Source organism: Engystomops pustulosus, chromosome 2 (genome assembly GCF_040894005.1).
Source record: "Engystomops pustulosus chromosome 2, aEngPut4.maternal, whole genome shotgun sequence".
Taxonomy (NCBI): domain Eukaryota; kingdom Metazoa; phylum Chordata; class Amphibia; order Anura; family Leptodactylidae; genus Engystomops; species Engystomops pustulosus.
Genome location: NC_092412.1, coordinates 132376660 through 132396893, shown reverse-complemented (window position 1 = coordinate 132396893; position 20234 = coordinate 132376660). Strand labels below are relative to the sequence as shown.

The window sequence follows — 20234 nt, the reverse complement described above, 5'->3', positions numbered from 1 at the left end:
CCTGCAGTGCAAATCTGTCATTTTGCCTTTTCTAAGCATTGCATTACAAGATAATTGTGTGTTATAACTTACCTTGCACCCTGACAAAATCCTGGGGTAGTCCAGGGGCTGGGCTTTGGTTTGGATGCATTTCAAAAAGGCTACCACCTCTACCTGGACAATTTCTACACCAGCACTACGGCATGCAGCACTACACAGAAATCAGAGAGGCCTCCCTAAGTCGCTGCTTGGGCAAAAACTTAAAAGGCATGAGAGCAGGTACTATACAGCAACTCTGTATTGTGTGTTAAGTACAAGGATAAGAGAGAGGTCCTTGTATTAACCACAATACATGAGCACACCACCACCCCTGTCCCAGTACGAGGTACCAGTACAGAAACTTCCAAGCCGGATTGTATTTTAGATTATAACAAGTACATGGGAGGGGTGGACTTGTCGGACCATGTGCTTCAGCCATACAACACCATGGGGAAGTTGAGGGTATGGCACAAAAGCTAGCCGTGCACATCATGCAAATAGCACTATATAATGCTTATGTGCTACATTGATGTGTAGGCCAGAGGGGAACTTTCCTGGAATTTCAAGAGGTGGTTATAAAGTACTTTCTTTTTGGAGACCAGGAAGGGGGGAGTGCCAGCACCACCGGAAGCAAAGCCACACCACACATTGTACCAGGCAGCACTTTCCAGGAGAAGTTCCCCAAACTGCCAAGAAGGGAAGGACACAGAAGAGGTGTAGGGTGATCTCCATTCGGAAGGGCATTCGGAAGGACACCATTTACCATTGTGAAACATGCCCAGAAAAACCAGGACTGTGTATGAAAGAGGGATTCCATATTTATCACACATCCCTGGACCTTTAGATGTATATTTTACCCTGATGTACTATGCACAGCTTAAACATCATGCCACACCTTCCCTCCTAAGCCTTGCCATGTACCCAGTCTGTAGATTATTGCCCCTTATGGGGTATGGTTGTACCCGGGAAAACAAGCATCATGATTTTTGCCATGTTTGTCTCCCATGGCAAGAGCTCGGCACAAAATTCTAACCATACCCCTAGATTAATTCATGGAGAGGTGTAGTTTCCAAAATAGGGTCAGTTCTTAGGGTTTTCTACTGTACGGATCCCTATTGGCATCTATAAATACTTCATGAGGCCAAAAAGAAAAAGAATTGTACAATGGCTGTGCTCCAAATGCCAGTTATTCCATTTTGAGCCCCTCCGTGTCTCCATCCTGTAGATAATTGCCACCTATGGGGTATTGCCCTAACCGGGGTAACCTGCAGAATGATTTAGTATGTGTTTTTCCCCAGTGCCCCAGAGTTGGGCAAAAGACTTTTGTCACTACAATGGCATATTTGAGAAATTGCAATCCACTGCTCACTTTATGTTACATTTAAACCAGCATCTTAGGGGTTAAAATGTTCATACAACCCTACATACATTCTTTGAGGGGTGCCCTTTCCAAAATGGGTTCACTACTTGGGGGTTTCTATTGTACTGGTACCTCAGGGGCACCAATCTAGTGAAAACGAAACTCCAAAACCTAAATTTTGCTTCTTTCCTCCTGATTTGACTTTTTGTCTAAAAAGTAGAACATTTAAAACTTTTAAAATTTGTAATTTTTAAAACATTTTTCCTAAATTATTAAATTTATACCCACCAAAATAGAAACTGATGACCAAAATGACACTACTAACATAAACTACAATGTCTCATGGGAAAACAATCTCAAAATCACAGGGATATCTTAAAGCGTTGAAAATTTATTACCACAGGAAGAGACACTGGTCAAATCTTTTGAAAAAGGACTGCGCCTCAACCTACAAACAGGCTGCGTCCTTAAGGGGCTAATCATGGAGACCCATAGAATACAATTAACATATCATTTTTATGGTATAGTGAACGGCCAAAAAAAGCAAAAAAACTTACCAAAAATTGCTGATTTTAATTTTCTCCACCAACAGAGTCAATATAATCTTATTGATTACATTGTGAAGCTTTTTTACATTTAATCCATTGTGAGGACATTTGCCATCTGTCCTATGAATTGGTCTGATGATGGGAAGACTCCCGAAACGCGTTACCATGTTGATTGGACTTTTTATATGTTTTATAGTTCTTGATTGCTTGATGGATATGCCTTCCACCATCACTATATATTTATAATAAATTTGATTTCTTTTTATGATGGAGTTGAATAAGTTAATCAGCTTTTCTGGTGTAGATACTCCACACTGATAGGTTTATAGCTCCCTGTGGGAGCTCGTTTTTTACCCTACTGCTTATTTGCCTAAATTTTACCAGGTACCTCTAAATACAAGTTTTGGCAATATTGTAAAAAAGGCACCCAAATTCTAAGCCTCATAACATCCCCGTAAGATATGTGGAATCTTAAAAAACCATGCCAACATAAAGCAGACAATTGGGGAAATGTAAGTTATGAATTAATTTGGGTGCTATGACTATTTGCTTCAAAAGTAGAGAATTTAGAACTTTGAAAACTTTTTAAACTGATTTGAGGTACAATATGTCATAAGAAAACAATCTCAAAATCCCCTGGATATATTAGAATTTACAAGGCGGATTAGAAAAATGGAGCTGTGTCCTTAACGGTCCTACAAGATAAGCTAGAGGGAATAATCCAACTATAGTCAGAAGAGTTACAGTCAAAATTGTAAACATCAGGTTGGACTTATATCTGTTAAATGCTTTTTGTTAATAACAGTGAATTAAAGAATGTGTTATTTTGTTATCCTGAGTACATTTAAAGTGCAAATGTAAAGTTAGTTGACAAAATTCTTTTTAGCATGTCTATGAACCGATTGTGTCTTACTGTAGAAATTAAAAAGACACAACCTCACTAAGACAAAACATGGACAATCAAATTGCAGGATACCAGAAAGGTAAGTATACGCTGCAGTAACAGAAAACTATAAGATGATTATATCAAATGAACTGCCGTTACCTGCCTGTACCCTCAATACAGGGAAACGTTCAGGAGAACCTGAGGAAACCACCACCATGGGTTCTCGTGGCAAATGGTCAATGTTGCTTAACTTGGTCATTGGCCGTAAAAGATGGCCAAAAAGCCCATATCATATAATTATGCCCTAGTATATCCACAATTGGGAGGACAATTATATTTATTCATCATGTAAACACTGCGAAGATAGACTATGCAATTGTTCATATTTTTTTTTTTCTATCAATAAAGAAAATAGATAAAGAGAAGGGGATGGTGCGTCCACTTGCTTGACAGATAATGCTTATTTTTCTAAAAAAGAAAAGAGCAAAAAATATCAAAAGTATTTAAACGTAACCACATTTAATCCAATCTTCACCTACACAACCAAAAGTTTTATTGTTTCAAAATCCAAATGTTACATAGTAAAAGGATACAGGCCTACGCGTTTCGGGTGTACCGTACACCCTTAATCATGGATTTTGAAACAATAAAAAGAATCAAAATGGAAGATTTCTCGGTGCCTGAGTACACTACATTTTGTAGGATTCGTCTGTGCTATGAGACAATGTGCTTAGATTATCAGGGCACAGGTTTATCTATACTTTTATTTAGCTTCTGAACATTCTATTAGTATCTGAAACAGAGAAGGTGGATATAACAAAAAATGATATTCTGCTAACTTAACTATAACACACAGAGTCAGTTCGGCTACATGCCTCCTTCCCCTGCGATAAAAACCTTATCTTGCCTGTAGCTTATAGAGTAAGTGCACGCTACCTGCTGGCAGGAAGTACCTGTGTTTGAGCCTGTCTTGTAATGGAGGGGGGAGGGGCAGAGCTCACACTGCATTGAGCAGACATAGGTTGGAATATGCCTCACTCCCCTAGATTAAGACCTTATCTTGCTTGTAGCTTGTTGAGTTAGTCTCCTCACAATGTTGCTTGCCTGCAGGAAGTGTGTGTGTGTCTGAGCTTGTCTTGGAATCCAAGAGCTGATGCAGAGAGGAGCACACTACAGCGCCAGACAGGAGAAAAATCTGTCCTGCCCGACAGGATATACCTAGACTTCTGGTATGATCCCAGAACAAGGACTGATAGAGACAGGTTAGAGTTATATCTGGTAACTGCTTTAGTTTTGTTAATACAGTGAATTAGAGAATGTGTTATTTTTTATTATTATTTTTTAATAGTGTTATCTTGTGAATACTGTTAATTTGTTTGTTTATGAACTAATAAATACATTTTGTCTATACTATGTGATTCTGTGTACGCATCCAACTTTTTTGCTTTGGTTTGTTGCATAATTCATTGGGATGCGTGGATGCTTTATTAGCTTGTACTTCGGTGGTGTCTGCTCTATTTTTTGTTTAGTCAAAAATTAGATGTCCTTTAAGTGCTCTATTGCTCTATAAAGTGTCTTGTTCCCATTCTCATATTTTAATGGTGAGATTACAGTTCTTTTTTGTTGTTGTTGCCAATTCCTAAATCACATTACAATATACAACCATTTTTACATATTTTTATTTTTTAAAAAGTGGTAATAAGTGTTTTTTTTTCTAATTTTCTCTCTTCTTTCACAAAAATGTATGCATAAATTTTATATACACAGAATATGTAGAATTCAGACTATTGTTTCAGTGCTGGTGTGCTCTGGGACGCACAGATACATGGAAGAAAACTGTGCTATTCCAGGAACTAAGAAACAGTTGGCAACTATCATACAATGCAGCTTGTGGGTGTTCCTAGTCAAAACGAATACCATATGAAAATACACAAATACCACATGTTTCTTATAGACTAAAATTTGAGAGTTGTGTCTGACAAAAAAAAACCTCTGCTCTTTTTCTGTAATGTATTTGAACAGAGTTATCTTTTACTGTTCTATGAAAAGAAATTGGCTATACGTTTGATACCGGTCCACATCCAGTTGTTTCATTCAGGATGAGGTCAGTCATTAATAAATGAGAAAATGGTTTGGGTTAGTTTTTTGGAATATTTTCTTCTGTAATTTTTTTTCATAGCCAAATGAGACCTTAATTTTAGCAGGATATTTTATCACCTTCAAAATACAGCCAGTCCTCGGGTTACATACAAGATAGGTTCTTTAGCTTTTTACTCAAGTTGAATTTGTATATAAGTGGGAACATATATATTTTCTAATTGCAACTTCAGACAAATTTTTTTTTTTTCCAGTGACATTTGGATTTTCACAATTTTGCGCTGAAATGGGTCGGGTGTCCTTAAGTCGGTGACCACCTGAAAGGGAAACTATGATTTGCTGTTTTCTTAAAGGTTTTTGACTTTGAATCAAAGTACTACCCTATAGTGTGGATAAAGTGTAGATCTGTGAAGATCTAACTCCTGTGATTACAAAGATACTTAACCTAATGACAGGTTCCCCATAGGCTGTTTAATACTAAATCCAAATCTTCTTTAATAATAAATATTCTTGCTTCTATACCGTTTTTAAAAGTATACCTAGAGTTATGGGGGTGTCATCACTCTCCTAACTCTCACCCTCCCTCCTGCAGATGTGAGGTGAAAGAGATTTGCGTACAGCATGGGGTTAGCTCACGTCTCCCATGCATAAGGGAGCGGGAGAGCAGTGATGGCACATGGATTCGCAGCCTTGGCACCACCCATCCTCTTTGCTGTTAGGGAGTTGGGTAAAGTTTATATTTTTTAAAACTAAGAAAGTTTATTATAAAAGAAGATTGATCTTTTTTCATGTAGATAACCCACCTTCATAGGTGTCAAAAAGCATACATGATTAGAGAAAAGTGGTGATGCAAGATAGCTGTTAATCGAACACAGATATATCATGTCTTAGTCCATTATTCTCAAGACTGTACAATAAAAGATAAAAGAACTTTCTAGCCTATTGGGAAACCCCCATCATCTTAAAGGAAATATAGTACTTAGAATGGCTCAATTTAAACCACAGACACTTACATTTAGGGTTGTGAAAATCTTGCAATAAGTGGCCCCCTCCATTCTCCCTTTGATGAAAAACATCCCAAAGTATTAGATTCCCAGTCCCATGTGTCTCGGTTGCAACGTTGCTCTTGGGGTTTTACTCATCCTTCTTCTTCTTCCTGAAAACACAGTGGAATTTATACTAAGAAGATTTGGTCACATGTGCCTCATATGGATTATCCAAATGGTCATTGGAAAACGTCAAACGGCCTGGACAGGGGAAACTTGCATACAGGTCCTCCCATGTAGTTCTGGGCAGATTCCTGACCCTTTTCAGAATCATCCTTACGAGATCTTGCATGGCAGCCCCAGTATAAGGAAGATTGACAGTCATCTTGAAATGTACCAAAATACAAATATAAAAATGTAGTAGTGTATGAAATACGTATTTTCCCCACTGTATATATTATGCTTAACTGGATGCTTCTCTGTATAGACCGTGGTTATCTGGATGACTAATTTGCATACTTACAGTGAAGAAATATAAAATGATTTTTTTTTTATATATTAATTCATGTCGACTTATTACCTCATCCTAATAATAAGCAGGTAGTTGCTGCCTTCCTGGTTTTAATGATTATAAAGTGTCAGGAATCTAGAAAGGTTTTAAAGGACACCTGTCATCGGGTCTGTGTCACTAGTCCTGTCACCTCTACCTGTTGGAGCAGCTCACAAGGATCCCATCCCAGCCTTTATCTAGTTATTTCATACATTATTCATTGTAAAATCATCTATTCTTTATCATGTAAATGAGGCTGGTCACATGGTCAGAGGCAGTGATGTCACTCCTGTCCCCCCTCCCCTCTCCTCCCCCTGCTCATGTCTGTGTGTAATGTATAGTAAAGCATGGCTAGTGTGTGTATGTCATCTGCTGACATGCTGCATCCTCCTAATACACAGAGACACAGACATCAGCTACACATGAATCTGACATGTTCTGCTGTAACATGGCTGCCTGGAGCTGCTGTATCTCTCCTAAACACACACACATGCACACACAGGCTGCAGGGGGCGTGGCCACCAGCAGCAGGAAGCACATATTATACAGCCTCACATCATTATACAGGCTGTCAGTCAAGCACTAGGGGTTTGGCTGTGCCTCCCACTCATGAATAGAGTGGACAGCTTGAATATGCTAATGCTTCATTGGACATTTCACAGGTCATTTGCATACAGCTTTAGGACCTCATTGCTTAGGTTTACAGGCATGTACAGGGACAATGAAGGGATAGAGGCAATGCTCTCTAATGGCAGTTTATGAAAATATATTTAGTTTAGGGGGGTTATTTTGCATGACGGGTTCTCTTTAAGTTTTAATATATTCTTCCTGCACATATTTCCAATGTCAGAGGTCAATACAGGAAAAGAGAAGAACAGACGTCACATAATGGCAGATCAGTTCCCATAGTGACTTTTGACAGCTTTGTATCAATATAATAGTGTAGATTTTTTTCCTTCGGTGATCATAGTTCACACACAGAAGATCCAATATGCTGAGCTGTACTACAAGAAAGAGCCTATATGGTAAATCCACAAGAAAGAAAAGCTGATCCAGGACTAGTAGTAAATAGTTCATGTTTAAAATCGCAGGATGCTTCCTTTTTCCCCTCACGTGTTTTCCTTTGTGTTAGTGTGTTATACTTGGAAGATGCACACATTTAGCAATGTGAAATGCAATATTGTGGAAATCCATTAGATGGATTTTGTATCGTTATGCTGGAATCTTGTTCTTAATAGATCTTGTTCTTATAAGCATATCCTCCAATATTATTGTATTTTATTTACACACATTTCATAATTGGTTCAATAAAATCATTTGTTGACTGTAAAATCGCAGGATACAAGTATGCATGTTTAAAAAACAGGACCTATGCGTTTCAGACTTACCCTTCTCAGTCATGGTCTAAATTATAAGGGGAGAGCGTATATGAGAAGCGAAAAAAGAATTCTGTATGTGGTAAAACACACACTTTACACTGACACATCTCATTTGTTCTCTGGGTCAGGACAATGAGGCCAAGTTCACACGCAGCGTTTGAGTTACATTTACAATGCATTAACACTGCGTATACATTTATCATCATTTTGACTGATGGTAGATGTCCAGCATGACATGCTCATTTCTTTATGCACTCGGAACAGTTTTTAGTGCACAAAGAAACACCATATATGCTGTTAAAACAACTTTTAACAAATATGTAAATGAGCCAGAGGCACTCAGACAGACGTCGCCTGAGCACCTCTTGGCATTCTATCTGTTTTTAATTTATGAACTCCCCGCTGTAACAGTAACTCCTGCTCCCAGGGAGCTAGGAGAGAGCACAGCCCAGCTCTCTCCATGCCCCGCCCATCTGACGTAGCCGGCTCTTCTATGGGCTCACGGCACCGCACGGGAGCAGTATGGTGCAGCGTACGTGCGTACCGTAGTTGTGTGGATACCAAACATGCAGGCTTTCTTATATTTTACTATTTTTTTCTTATATTCTAATATATTTTAAAGAGCCCCACCTTTTTAAAAGAGAAACCCATTTATTTTTTTTATTCCTCAATGAAAATAGCATTATAAGGATTTGTTTATTGGGGGATACAATAAGGCTTAGAATTGTACTATTTGTGGTAGAGCCAACATTTTGTTGCACTTTTTTGGCAGGTAGGAAGCATTAAAATAGAAATTTGAGGAGTACTGTACTTACTAATCTGGATATCGGATGTGTAGCATAAATAAAACATACAAGGGGACAAAATACAAGTGAGAAAAAGAGGGTGGAAACCATCGTCTCCAACCTATGTGTTGGAGATAAAAAGCAATAATTACAATTTTTTTTTGCGTATGTGAAAAATATAGTTGATATACGGATGTATGTACATACAATACAGACAGCACACAGGTATGACACGGCTGCATTTCTTGCGGACCTGCAATGGACAGTGTCTTCTGAATGAGCCCTAATAGTGCACCAGTAGGGGTGATATCTCTCCTTGTCTAAAGCTACTTTCACACACACGTACGCTCAGCTGGCCGAGGAGGAGGTGTGAGAACTGCTTCATGACACACGGCCATACGTACAGGGAAAGATAGATCATGCTCTATCTTTTCCCTGTGTGTGGTATGGTGCCACACGTGTGTAGTCACGGGACCTAGGGGTCTAAAGGATGACTTGTCAGAATTAACAGGTTCTCGGGAAACTGAAGTGGCTGTAACTGGCATTCAATGTCATCAAAAATATAACTCCCAAACAGTTCTTTATAAATGGGTTTTAGTTGTATACTATGCTGGCATTCTCATGTGCATCCTGTTTTTCGCTTATAGGTAGCAGCAGGCATCCACATAAGATATGGCGATAATAATAATCTTTATTTATATGCTTCATCAAATTTCATAGCGCTTTTTTACAAATCATAGGGGATATAAACAGATATAATATTACATTATAGAGTACAGTCATGTAGAACAATAGGCCCTGCTCACAAGAGCTTACAGTCTGAGATAATTTAATGGGCACTTGCCGGTCAGGTATAGTTTATCTTGGTGCTGTTATCTGGCCAGCAGCTTTCCCCACCTTTTTTATTATGACCTTAGTCAAGGTGACAAACCTCACATAATCTTCATGAAGGAGGGATGGGGAAGCCCATATCCTGCCAATGCGTGTAACATCACAATGTCCTTCTCCCAGCCTCTCAGGGGGTCAGCTCTGACACAAGCTCCACCTGTAGGACAGGAGTGTCTCTGAACAGGAAGGGTTACTACAGTAAGGCTGAGCGGGAGACTAGGCCTGGCACCGGAGTATCCTTCCGCTCAGGTGACGGACAGGTAGCGCAGACCACACTGACAACCGGCCCCCACAGGCTCAGCACCAGGCAACATCCCGCGTCATGTGATCATAAACTCAAGGCCAAGATACAAATTTTCCGGAAATGACGTCACGTCACCCAGTCGCATGATGTGGCAAAATTAAAAAGGAAGGAAAAAAAGAATCCCGGATGCTGAGTATAAACGACCGAGAAGCATTCACCTCACGGTCGTCAGAAGGGGACAGTCTTTACTAGACATAGTACCCGCCAGTCACTTATTGCCCTTACGGCCGCAGTACCTTCTGGCGCTGTAATCTAAGCACTGGGGTGATATCCCTCCGCCGGGCGTTGAGCGGCTGGCCCTGGTGCCTTTAGATTGTATTCTTGCGCGTGGAGGGGGCGGGGCGCAGAGTGAGGGTGAAGCTGTCGTTCCGGATTGCAGAGGCAGCTCCCCCGTTTCCGCCATTGCGGCTCCTGCCCGATAGTCTGTGAGGAACAGCCGGAGGACGCACTCTCAGAGACCGACGGTGCACCGAGGACAACTTTTTACCCTTCCCAGTCCCTGAGAGAGCGAGACAGCCTGCGGGAGGTGACGACCCGGGGAGAAGCGAGAAGCAGCAGAGCTCATAACCGCCATGGCTCAGATACTACCCATCCGCTTCCAGGAGCACCTGCAGGTACCGGAGTCTAGCCGCCCGGGGGCCGGGCTGCTGCTGTCAGGTTAACCTGTCCGGCCGGGGTGTGTGTCCGGCTCGTCCCGTGTCTTATCCGTTACCGGCAGAATGAATTAACCTTCCACCCTGTCAGAGTCTCCTTTACGGCTCCCCGGCATCCGCGGCCGCCACCTACATCGCGCCTCCCGGGAGCCCGGGGTCATCCTCCTCGTCCACATATGATGTGGGGCCGGATGGAGGATAACCTTGACCTCGGCCTCTCCGCTGGCTGCTCCTCAGTAGCAGTGGGTGCGATGGCTGCAGGCCCCTTCCCTGCTGATGTCATAAGCTGAAGGCGGAAGAGAGTCCTAGGGAGATCTCATGCAGGTGGATCGCAGATCTGAGGCCTGGACCTCAGGGAGTGTCACTGTGACAGGCATTGTGTAATGTAGGTGCAGTGACGAATGAATGACTGTATGGTAAAGGGCAAAGATTAGAGGCCTCTGCCTGGTGTGTCAGAGCTGCTCTCTTCAGCTGTATGCAATCTATAAGATGTATGGTGGGGTCTGAATAAATGCACCTGATGAAGCAGAATGTGTTCAGCTATATTTCACCTGTTGTTGCACCTGGTGGACTATCATTGTTACTATAACTTTATCATTGTTCCACAACAATCAACTAAAGTGATTGCAAATAAATTATATTGTACATAAAGGAGGCTACCCCAAGGGAGAATATGCCATCATACCATACAGCTTGTATTCTGCCTGTAATACATGGATCTTGAATATGTTGCCCACTTCGGTATATGTAGTAGCGTGTGCTCTGAACTGATGTGATATTAACCACTATGGAGTCATCCATGTTTCAGGAGTGTGTGAGTTTCCCTGTATTTAACTGCTGGTGCTGTGTCAGTTTTGAGCCTTGTATAAAATTAACTTTGAATAATATATATTTTTAAAACTTGGAGTGAGTTTTTGAAAATCACTAGAAACACAGGGCATTGATACATGAAGACCCATGGAGTATTTGGGTCCTTCCTTGTGAGCCGTTTAATTCATACGGGTAAAGATGTCTTTAGACTCTACATACAACATTCACAATATGTGGTATAAAATCCACACTGGTGTGGGAAAACATCGGTCCCCTAACTCTTGTCTGGATAGATGAGGAGTAATCTTGGTTGAGGAACCACTGTTCTTAGTGATGGGCACAGTTAGATCATAGATAAATGAGCGTCTGACAGATTGGCCTCTACCTCCAAAAAGTCTACCAAATCCCTGTATGAATGAAACTAAAGTGCACATTGATGAACACTTTTCCATTCACACATTTAGGAAATATGGAGATTGTGAAGTACAGTAAAGTATTAGTCCCAATATTTATATATTTGTCACTTACGCTTTTATATCTGGTTATTATACAGTTGGTAGGCTGGCACATTTAAGGCTATTTTGCTTTCAAGTGGTTTGTTTTGTGTGTTTTTTTTTTCTTTTGTTATGCTTTCAACATAATTTTTTTGGGGAAAAAACCTTTAGTGACCTAAGCAAGACTGAAAAGCGCAGGAACTAAATATGTAAGGTTTTGTAGTATATTCAGGATTTTACTGTAGACGGTAATGAAAGTCCTGACATCAAAAAGAACAGGTAAAAACGTGTGGTATTCTCGTTGTTCCTCCCTTCTCTGTTTGTTCTTCACCAGCAAGTATTTCAGGCTCAAGTTTTTCCTAAGGCAGCTCCAAGCTAAAAATTCCTTTAATTTTATTTGAGACATTAAAAAAGAAGGCATAGGAAGCTTAAAGAGTGGATCTTGCCAGAGGGGGCACACAACAGTATGTCAGTGAGCTTTGTTTGCAGTACTTTAAAGCTTGTTGGTTTGTCTTTAGTTACAAATGTGACGCTGTTTTCACTGTGGACACCCTTCAATGATACAAAATTAGGTGTGGACTGGTTTTGTCTGTTTTCGTATAGAATAGTCTTCCATGTAAAATCACTTATTCATGTTATATACAGTCCCACAGTAGTACTCATGGTTCTGATAAAACAAATCCTACCATGCACAATTTCTGTCCATTTTGCAGAATAGTGACTTGAAACATTTCTCCAAGTTGGTCTTTTTTACAGCATAGAAGCTTGCTGTACATATGAAATATATGCTGTCTAATGTGGGTGCAACACAGAAATGTTTCTTAATTTGTCCATATGTCAAAGATAAATAAAAATGTTGCATATAAAGATAAAAGTAATTTGTTCATGGATAGCATACATATTGTTGTAGGTAAAATCTTTATAAGCTCAGCAGAGTGCGGGTTTATATCAGATACTGTTTCATTCATGTGTGTCCGCAGTGTAAATTTGGCAACTACTGGTTCAGGCCCCTTTCACAGGAAAGTATGTGGCCATAAAAGTACATTGTGCACCAATTCTTCTGGCCCTGGTCGTGGCATACGTGTGTGATAGGGGGCAAAGATATTTTTTCAACGAAATAATAGAGAACTGAATGTTTCTTAAAGGGGTTTTCCCACGACGTAAAGTGTTTGTGGATTATGGAGCAGAACAGTCATGTGCGGTCGTCTGCTCCATTAGTCTGTAGAGCGGTAAGGGGTCGGTCGGACCCCTTGTTTTCGCCATCTGTGGGGGTCTTGGCACAGAGACCCCCACTGATCAGCAAGTTAGGCCAAACTTACCTTTTAGGGGGAAAACCCCTTTAATTTTCTATTTTAACCTTTAGGCTGGTGTTACTTAATATTGTTTAGGAGTCAGGAGTAGTTATGAAGAATAGTTTCATTCTTCCCTCTATACATTTAATTTTTTTAAAGGTGTGTTCAAAGAATCAGAACTATCCCTAAAGAAAAATAAAAAATTAAATATTCACCTCTTCTAAGAGAACATATCTCTCTTGTTCCTGTGCTTTCCGGTCTGACACTGAACATGTGACGACTGAGCCAATTGCTGACCTCATGTCACATACTGTTCACTCAGATATGACTGTTTAAGCAACCCCCCCTCAATTACACACACACACACACACACACACACACACACACACACACACACACTACTTTTTAGATGCCTTTATACATGTTCCACTTCTGAGGAGGTGAAGGCAACTGTGGCTTTGCGTGATTTTGCTCTGTTACATGATTAACCACTCCCTCAGGAAGGTAGGGGTTGAGTGTGACACGGGCTATATGAAAAGGGTAAGGAACCTTCTTCATCCCACCCCCACAAATTCTGTGAGGAGGGTGGGGTAGCTTGACTGTATGCACTAGCTACCCTCCTCCATGACTTAAACAGAGGACGTCAAATAATAGGTGTATGGTTTTTAAAGGGGGGGGGGGGGGGTTGTTGATGAGTTTCTCTGTAAGGCTAATGATTGGCTCAGTTGCCATGTCAACATTGTATGTCATATCAGCGTTTTCAGTCTGATAGGATCATGAACCCAGGAAAGCATTAATTTATTTTTCCAAAGCTTCATGAGGTCACATGCATTAAAGTAAAATTTTAATTTTTTTCGTATATATAGAGTGACCCTTTCTGGCTGCTGTCACATAAGCTTTTCAGTATGTTTGAAAAATGCATGATAAAAAATGGAAACCACATATTCATGTTTATCCCATTACAAAAATGCTGCCTTTTGAAAATGTAACAAAAGTGTAACACCTTTGGAACATCTTGCATATACTATGTCACAAATGTCTTGTTTATGTAGGTCATATCTTTTTGACCTACACTGTTCTCTTGAATTGGCATTCTGTGACTTCTATCCCACCTGGTTAGAGGGTCAGCTAGCCACTCCATCTAGATGAATTGTGTTCATTGTGTGTCTTCAGATTTATGGTAGTTAGAGCCAATACATATAGAGGTGAGTATTCTAAGTTATGTTCTGTGTGATGGCCACCATTCCTAAGCTGACAAAGAATAAGCTAAACCAATTTCACTACTGCACTGTTATTTGTGATGCTGAGTGTTGTAGACTACCAGCAGCTCTACTTTCCGGTATTAGATTGCTGATATTAGGGAACAGCTGTGCCCTAAAAATGCAACCACCCCTTGGACACGGTTTCTGGGACAACTCTTGGTAGTCTGAATTTGCCTTTTTCGAAAAAATCGAATTCCCTTGTATGGCTACCATTCTAGAGGAAAATGGTGAAAACTACTAATTTGCTCACCAGTCTCTGCCTGGACCTATATTTTACTGAACCATATGTCGAAGCCAATTCTCAACTGCATTCACACCTCCGCTGCTTCAAATAGTTGTGTTGAAATGGAAACTAATGGTCCGGTCACACGTACTACTTTGATTCAGTTTAGAAGCGCAATAAAAGCACACAGCGGCATGTGATCAGTAATCAACCAGCCAGTGCCTTTGTATTGTTTATCACAACTCTCCCCCCCCCCCCCCCCAAAAAAAAAGGCTGCTTAATGTTGTGCAGATAGGCCACAAGTCATTTTGCAGCACAAAATTTCTGCTGAAAAACCCTAACTCTTCCTGCCCCTCGCGATATATGGCCGCTTCGCTGTATTATGGGAGAAAGATCGGACATGCACTCTTTCTCCCAGCTACAGAATGGTACCGCTCCCGTAGGACGCCGTGTGTCCATTGCCATGTATGAGGGCCGTATATATGTCCCCCATACGTGTGTGTGTGTGTGTGTGTGAATATAACCTTACATGTATATTAAAAGGATTGTCAATGATTTTAAAGTGTGAATACACTCTGAAAATTGTTGGACGCTTTAGAGAATTAGTAATGTAGAATTGACATAAAAAGCTAGGTTACTGGCTTAACTATTACAGTGAAGCAGGACGAGGAACCAGATACTTTCTATTCCTTTGTGCTGATGGGATGAATGCATTTTTTATGATGTGTTCAGATGTCCTCTGGTATTGATTGCAATAGACAGGAACTTGGGACCTACCTCTGTGTATGTACCTCCCTCTACTCCTTGAACAGGAATCGTATTCAACGTGGCTGCATTTAATAAAATCCTATACATGTCTGCAATAAAGAAATGCAGAATCGCAAACTGTATCGGACCGATAAATCCTGTCCCTAAGGTTAGACTAGAAATGTTAATAACTCCGCTTTGTCACACAGTTTTAAGAAAATATTCATATCTTTCCAGTAAGGTGTGTTAAAAATGCACCTTAAACTTGGCTCACTGTTTTTGTCTGTTTGGAAATGTGTTTTTATGTAATAATAATAAAAAAAAAAAAAATCTTTATATAGCGTCATTAAATTCTACAGTACTTTACAAATATAATAAAACATTATGGAGCACAAATTTTTAATATAGAAAAATAGGAGTGAGGCCCCTGCTCAACAATTTGAAGTGACTTTCAGATGACCGATTTATGCAATTAAAGGCAGCCAATGGGAGCAAGCAGAGCTGCAGTGATTGGTTGTAGTAGCTGACACCAATTACAAAATTGTGTTGTTTTTTTAAACTTCCTGTAGGCACAATAGCTATGGCTATGTTCACAACCTTTCTTAGAAGTCACATCAAATCAGAAGACTGAGTTATTCCCATTCTTTTCCACCAGTGGTTTTGGCCTAATGGAGCTTTACTAAAATACAAAGATAGGATCGCCTATGTCTCGTAACATTAGATCTGCAAACCTTTTTAACATACAAATAATGGCTGCTACAATATCATTTTTGATAAATATGTATCCCTGTGTTAATATCTAGACTGTACTTCAGGAAAATTGAGCAGCGTCTGAGTAAGAATTGCTGGTGCCTTTAACTTTTGCAGTGAATGATTGTAGTTATATGTTCTCTTATTATGGCTATATAGTGTACCAGGACCTATGTATAGTGGGGAATTGTGGTTCGAAAGGCTTCAATTTCCACCAATGCATACATAGCATAGACAGTTCAAGTTAATGAAATTGCAGGTGGAGAGATCCAGCACTCATTCATGAAAGGTTAAAAAATCAATTTTCTTTATTATAGCTTCATTAAAAAGTAGAGAAATGTACAATGTAGAAAAAATGTAGTAAGCTTACATACGGAATAAAAAAACACAGATGGACCTACGCGTTTCGGACGCTATATGTTCCGTCCTTAGTCACGGTCTGGCGTGTACTGTGTGTGAAGGGATTTTAAATGAATAATGGGCGTGAGTAAGCATGTGATGCGCATGCGTGTGGTTTGCAAATGGATTGGTAGCTAGACACGTCAAAAATCTAGGCACATACTACCCTGTTTCCCTGAAAATAAGACAGTGTCTTATATTAATTTTTGCTCCTAAAGAGTCTCTAGGTCTTATTTTCAGGGGATATCTTATTTTTCCATGAAGAAAAAATCAACTTCTCTAACCTCCTTATGACTCTCCAAACTCTGAATTTCATGCTGTATTTCTTGTGACTCCATTTCTATTGGAATCATTGGAAACCAATCTCTTATGTTTAGTAAAAGCACTTTCCATAAATGACTCCTTCTTATCCTGGAAGCTGCTGGGATCACAGCACAAGAGCCAGTGATTTACTTCCAGGAATTCTTCCCCGTGTGACAACCTTCTGCAGCATCTAAAAGATTTCATAAAGACGTGCAGTCTGAAACATGGCTAAGTGTTAAAGGTTCCTACCCTTGCGGAGGAACAAGATGTAACATATGCCAATACATCTTACCTACTAAAACTTTTTCTTCTATTGGCTCCGACAATACATTTGATATTCTATGCATGAACAATTGTAATACTCACTATGTCATATATTTGGCTACTTGCATTACATGCAAAGTTCAATATGTGGGTTCTACTATACGACCACAAAAAACTAGATTATCTGAGCATGTACGAGATGCCACGAAAAAAGATCAAAGTTGCAGTAGAGGCATGTCTTGTTTATCTAAACATTTCTTAAATCTCCATCAAGGCAATACAACCAGTTTGCGAGTAACCGCAATAGAAAGGGTCTCCACCCTTTCAGAACCCGCAAGCTCCGCAATAGGGAGATATATTGGATACTAAAACTGGATACGCGGGCACCTGTAGGACTAAATAACAGAACAGATACTATGTATTTATACTAGTGTTTCAGTATGGTATCAATATTATTATATCTGCTATTAGTATGTGCCTAGATTTTTGACGTGTCTAGCTACCAATCCATTTGCAAACCACACGCATGCGCATCACATGCTTACTCACGCCCATTATTCATTTAAAATCCCTTCTCACACAGTACACGCCAGACCATGACTAAGGACGGAACATATAGCGTCCGAAACGCGTAGGTCCATCTGTGTTTTTTTATTCCGTATGTAAGCTTACTACATTTTTTCTACATTGTACATTTCTCTACTTTTTAATGAAGCTATAATAAAGAAAATGGATTTTTTAACCTTTCATGAATGAGTGCTGGATCTCTCCACCTGCAATTTCAAGTTTACCTGAGCCGACACAGGACTTTCTCTCTCTGGATCCTGGGCACCGTTCACATTGGATGCAGCAGATCTTTGCCGTAATGGATGGGTGAGCTGTACTACCCCCCCCCCCCCTTTTTTCTTTTGGTTCAAGTTAATCCTCACATTAGTGGTGTCCAATGAAACCTTTAATTTTTCTGTCTAACATTGAAGTATGACCGTGTCACCCTGAAGGTTCTGCTTAGACAGCATAAAATCATTGCACACTGCTCCATATACATTTCCAGGGAAAAGCAGCTTGTGATTTGTGATTTCACATTACTCTTCACCCCCATCTTAAGCTGAATGAATGCATATAGATATTCCACTTGAAACAAGGTCATTGTAGTCCCTAAGGAAATCCAGCCAGTGCACATTGATATATAATATTGATGTGTCTGCTGAATGATGAATTATACTAATGGCATCAGTAATAATATCTGTAACCCACTGTTAGCTTCATATACAGTGATGAGGAAATGTGTTAGCCCCTTTTCGTATTTGCTTCATTAGAGAGGGATAATTAAATAGGTTATACAGTCCCTGAAGCCAAAAAGACCCTCCTGTGTGGTGAATACACACTACTCTCTAAAAATACACTGTTTTCTAATGAAAATGCTGAATTAGTGTAGGGCAGTGGTGGCGAACCTATGGCACTGGTGCCAGAGATGGCACTCGGAGGCATCTCTGTGGGCACACAGGCTGTCTCTTAGACAGAGTTTGCCAGACATGGCATCTTCCTGCAGTCTCGGGCAGTCCAAGTAGTGCCCTGCTATTTTAAAGTGACCCCTCCTGTGCTGATTGGTCCTGTCCGAAGAGTGAAAAGGTGTGGACAGGGTCGGATTGGAGCTCCAAAATTCTGGTAGCAATAAGTTTGTTACTGCCTGAATTGCCATGTTGGCACTTTTGGAAAAGCTGGTGTATTTTGGGTCTCAGTTTGGGCACTCGATCTCTAAAAGCTTCGCCATCACTGGTGTAGGGGGTGACTTTTGTTTATCTAGCATGTGTAGGACAATGTCTGCAACCGTACAACCCTTTTAACCCCTTAGGGACCAGGCCTTTTTTGTTTTTGCGGTTTCATTTTTCACTCCCCACCTTAAATAATATATCTTTTTTTTTATTTTTCCATGTAAAGAGCAGTGTATGGGCTTGTTTTCTGCATAATTTGCAATTCATAGTGACGGTATTTAATATTCCATGCCGTGTGGAAATTATGAAAAAAAATGCATGCCATTTTCTTGTGGGCTTGGATTTTACGGCTTTCTTTGAGCGCTACAAATCGCATGTCTACTTCATTCTTTGGGTCAGTACGATCAGAAATACGATATTTGTACAAGTTTTATAATGTTTTTATATATTTAGAAAAATTAAAACCACGTGTACAAAAATAATTATTAATTTTTGCAGTCTTCTGGCGCTAATAACTTTTTCATACTTCGGTGTACGTAGCAATGCTACCATTTTTAGGACTGTACGACCTTTTGATCACTTCTTATTGAAATTTTTTTTATATTTTTCAAAATGGCAAAAAAGTGCCTTTTTGGACTTTAGGGGCTATTTTCCGTTACGGGGTTAAACTCGGTGAATAAATGTTATTATATTTTGATCAGGCTTTTTATTTTTTTTTATTGCTTTCAGGGCTTCAGAATTCACAAGAAAAGAACCTGCAGGTTACTATTGCGGCTACGTAAGCAAGGATGTTCTTGTGAAGTTTGCAGACAGCCGGTTGACCTCACAGGCTGTCTGCGAAGAGTTGCTAGGACGATTAGTCCATATTGAGTTGCGGGGGGAGTGCATAATTTGGTTGACGGCATAGCCAGGAGGTGTTCCGGTGACATCGGCCTGAGTGTCGTAGGCTCATTTACATATGTTTGTAAAGTTCCTTTTTTGTGAATTTACCTTGAAAGTAACAAAAACCAGTGCTATCATCCCCTAGAGTAATGAGCATGCTTGTGAGGACAGACTACCATCAGTAATCTGGTGGCCGATGTCCTTTAACCTGTTGGCGCTCAGCATACGATATATCAGACGCTGAGCCGATGCCGGTTCAGCTCAAGATCTAAACCAAGCCAGCATTGGGAAACATGGGGTGCCTGCTGTAACATATAGCCTGCGCCCCAGTGTAACACCCGCGATCGGAGCCCAATCCGTTAAATGCTGCGGCCAGCACGACCGCTGCATCTAACATGCCTCTGGGGGGTCTTTCCCCCACGATCGCTGCCCATAAGCCCCATAACATATAAAGAGACATATAACGCTCAAAAAAGTCTAAATCACAATAAAAACCCCACATACATAGTATCACCGCATCCGTAACAACCCATAGAATAAAAGTAAATAATTATTGAACCTGCACGATGAACGCCGTTAAAAAAAACTGTCAAAAACCTGCCAAAAATTTTTACCTATTGAATCACACAAAATGCAATAAAA

At 40.2% G+C, this 20234-nt stretch overlaps 1 protein-coding gene and 1 long non-coding RNA gene across 6 annotated transcripts in view; one reads left to right on the top strand and one right to left on the bottom strand.

Moving 5' to 3' along the window:
- Positions 1 to 5922: 5922 nt before the first annotated feature.
- On the bottom strand, positions 5923 to 9678 carry LOC140118488 (uncharacterized). Its single transcript, XR_011853203.1, has 2 exons — positions 9541 to 9678; positions 5923 to 6065 (listed from the first exon to the last, which is right to left on the bottom strand). It is a non-coding gene; the product is annotated as an uncharacterized lncRNA (long non-coding RNA).
- Positions 9679 to 10013: 335 nt separating this feature from the next.
- Positions 10014 to 20234, top strand: part of CLTC (clathrin heavy chain) — a 56701-nt gene continuing 46480 nt past the window's right edge. For all 5 annotated transcript variants that reach the window (XM_072136476.1, XM_072136474.1, XM_072136472.1 and 2 more), the window contains exon 1: positions 10014 to 10415. In XM_072136476.1, coding sequence (XP_071992577.1) covers positions 10374 to 10415 — 42 coding nt within the window. In that variant the 5' untranslated portion in view covers positions 10014 to 10373. The remainder of the gene's footprint in view (positions 10416 to 20234) is intronic.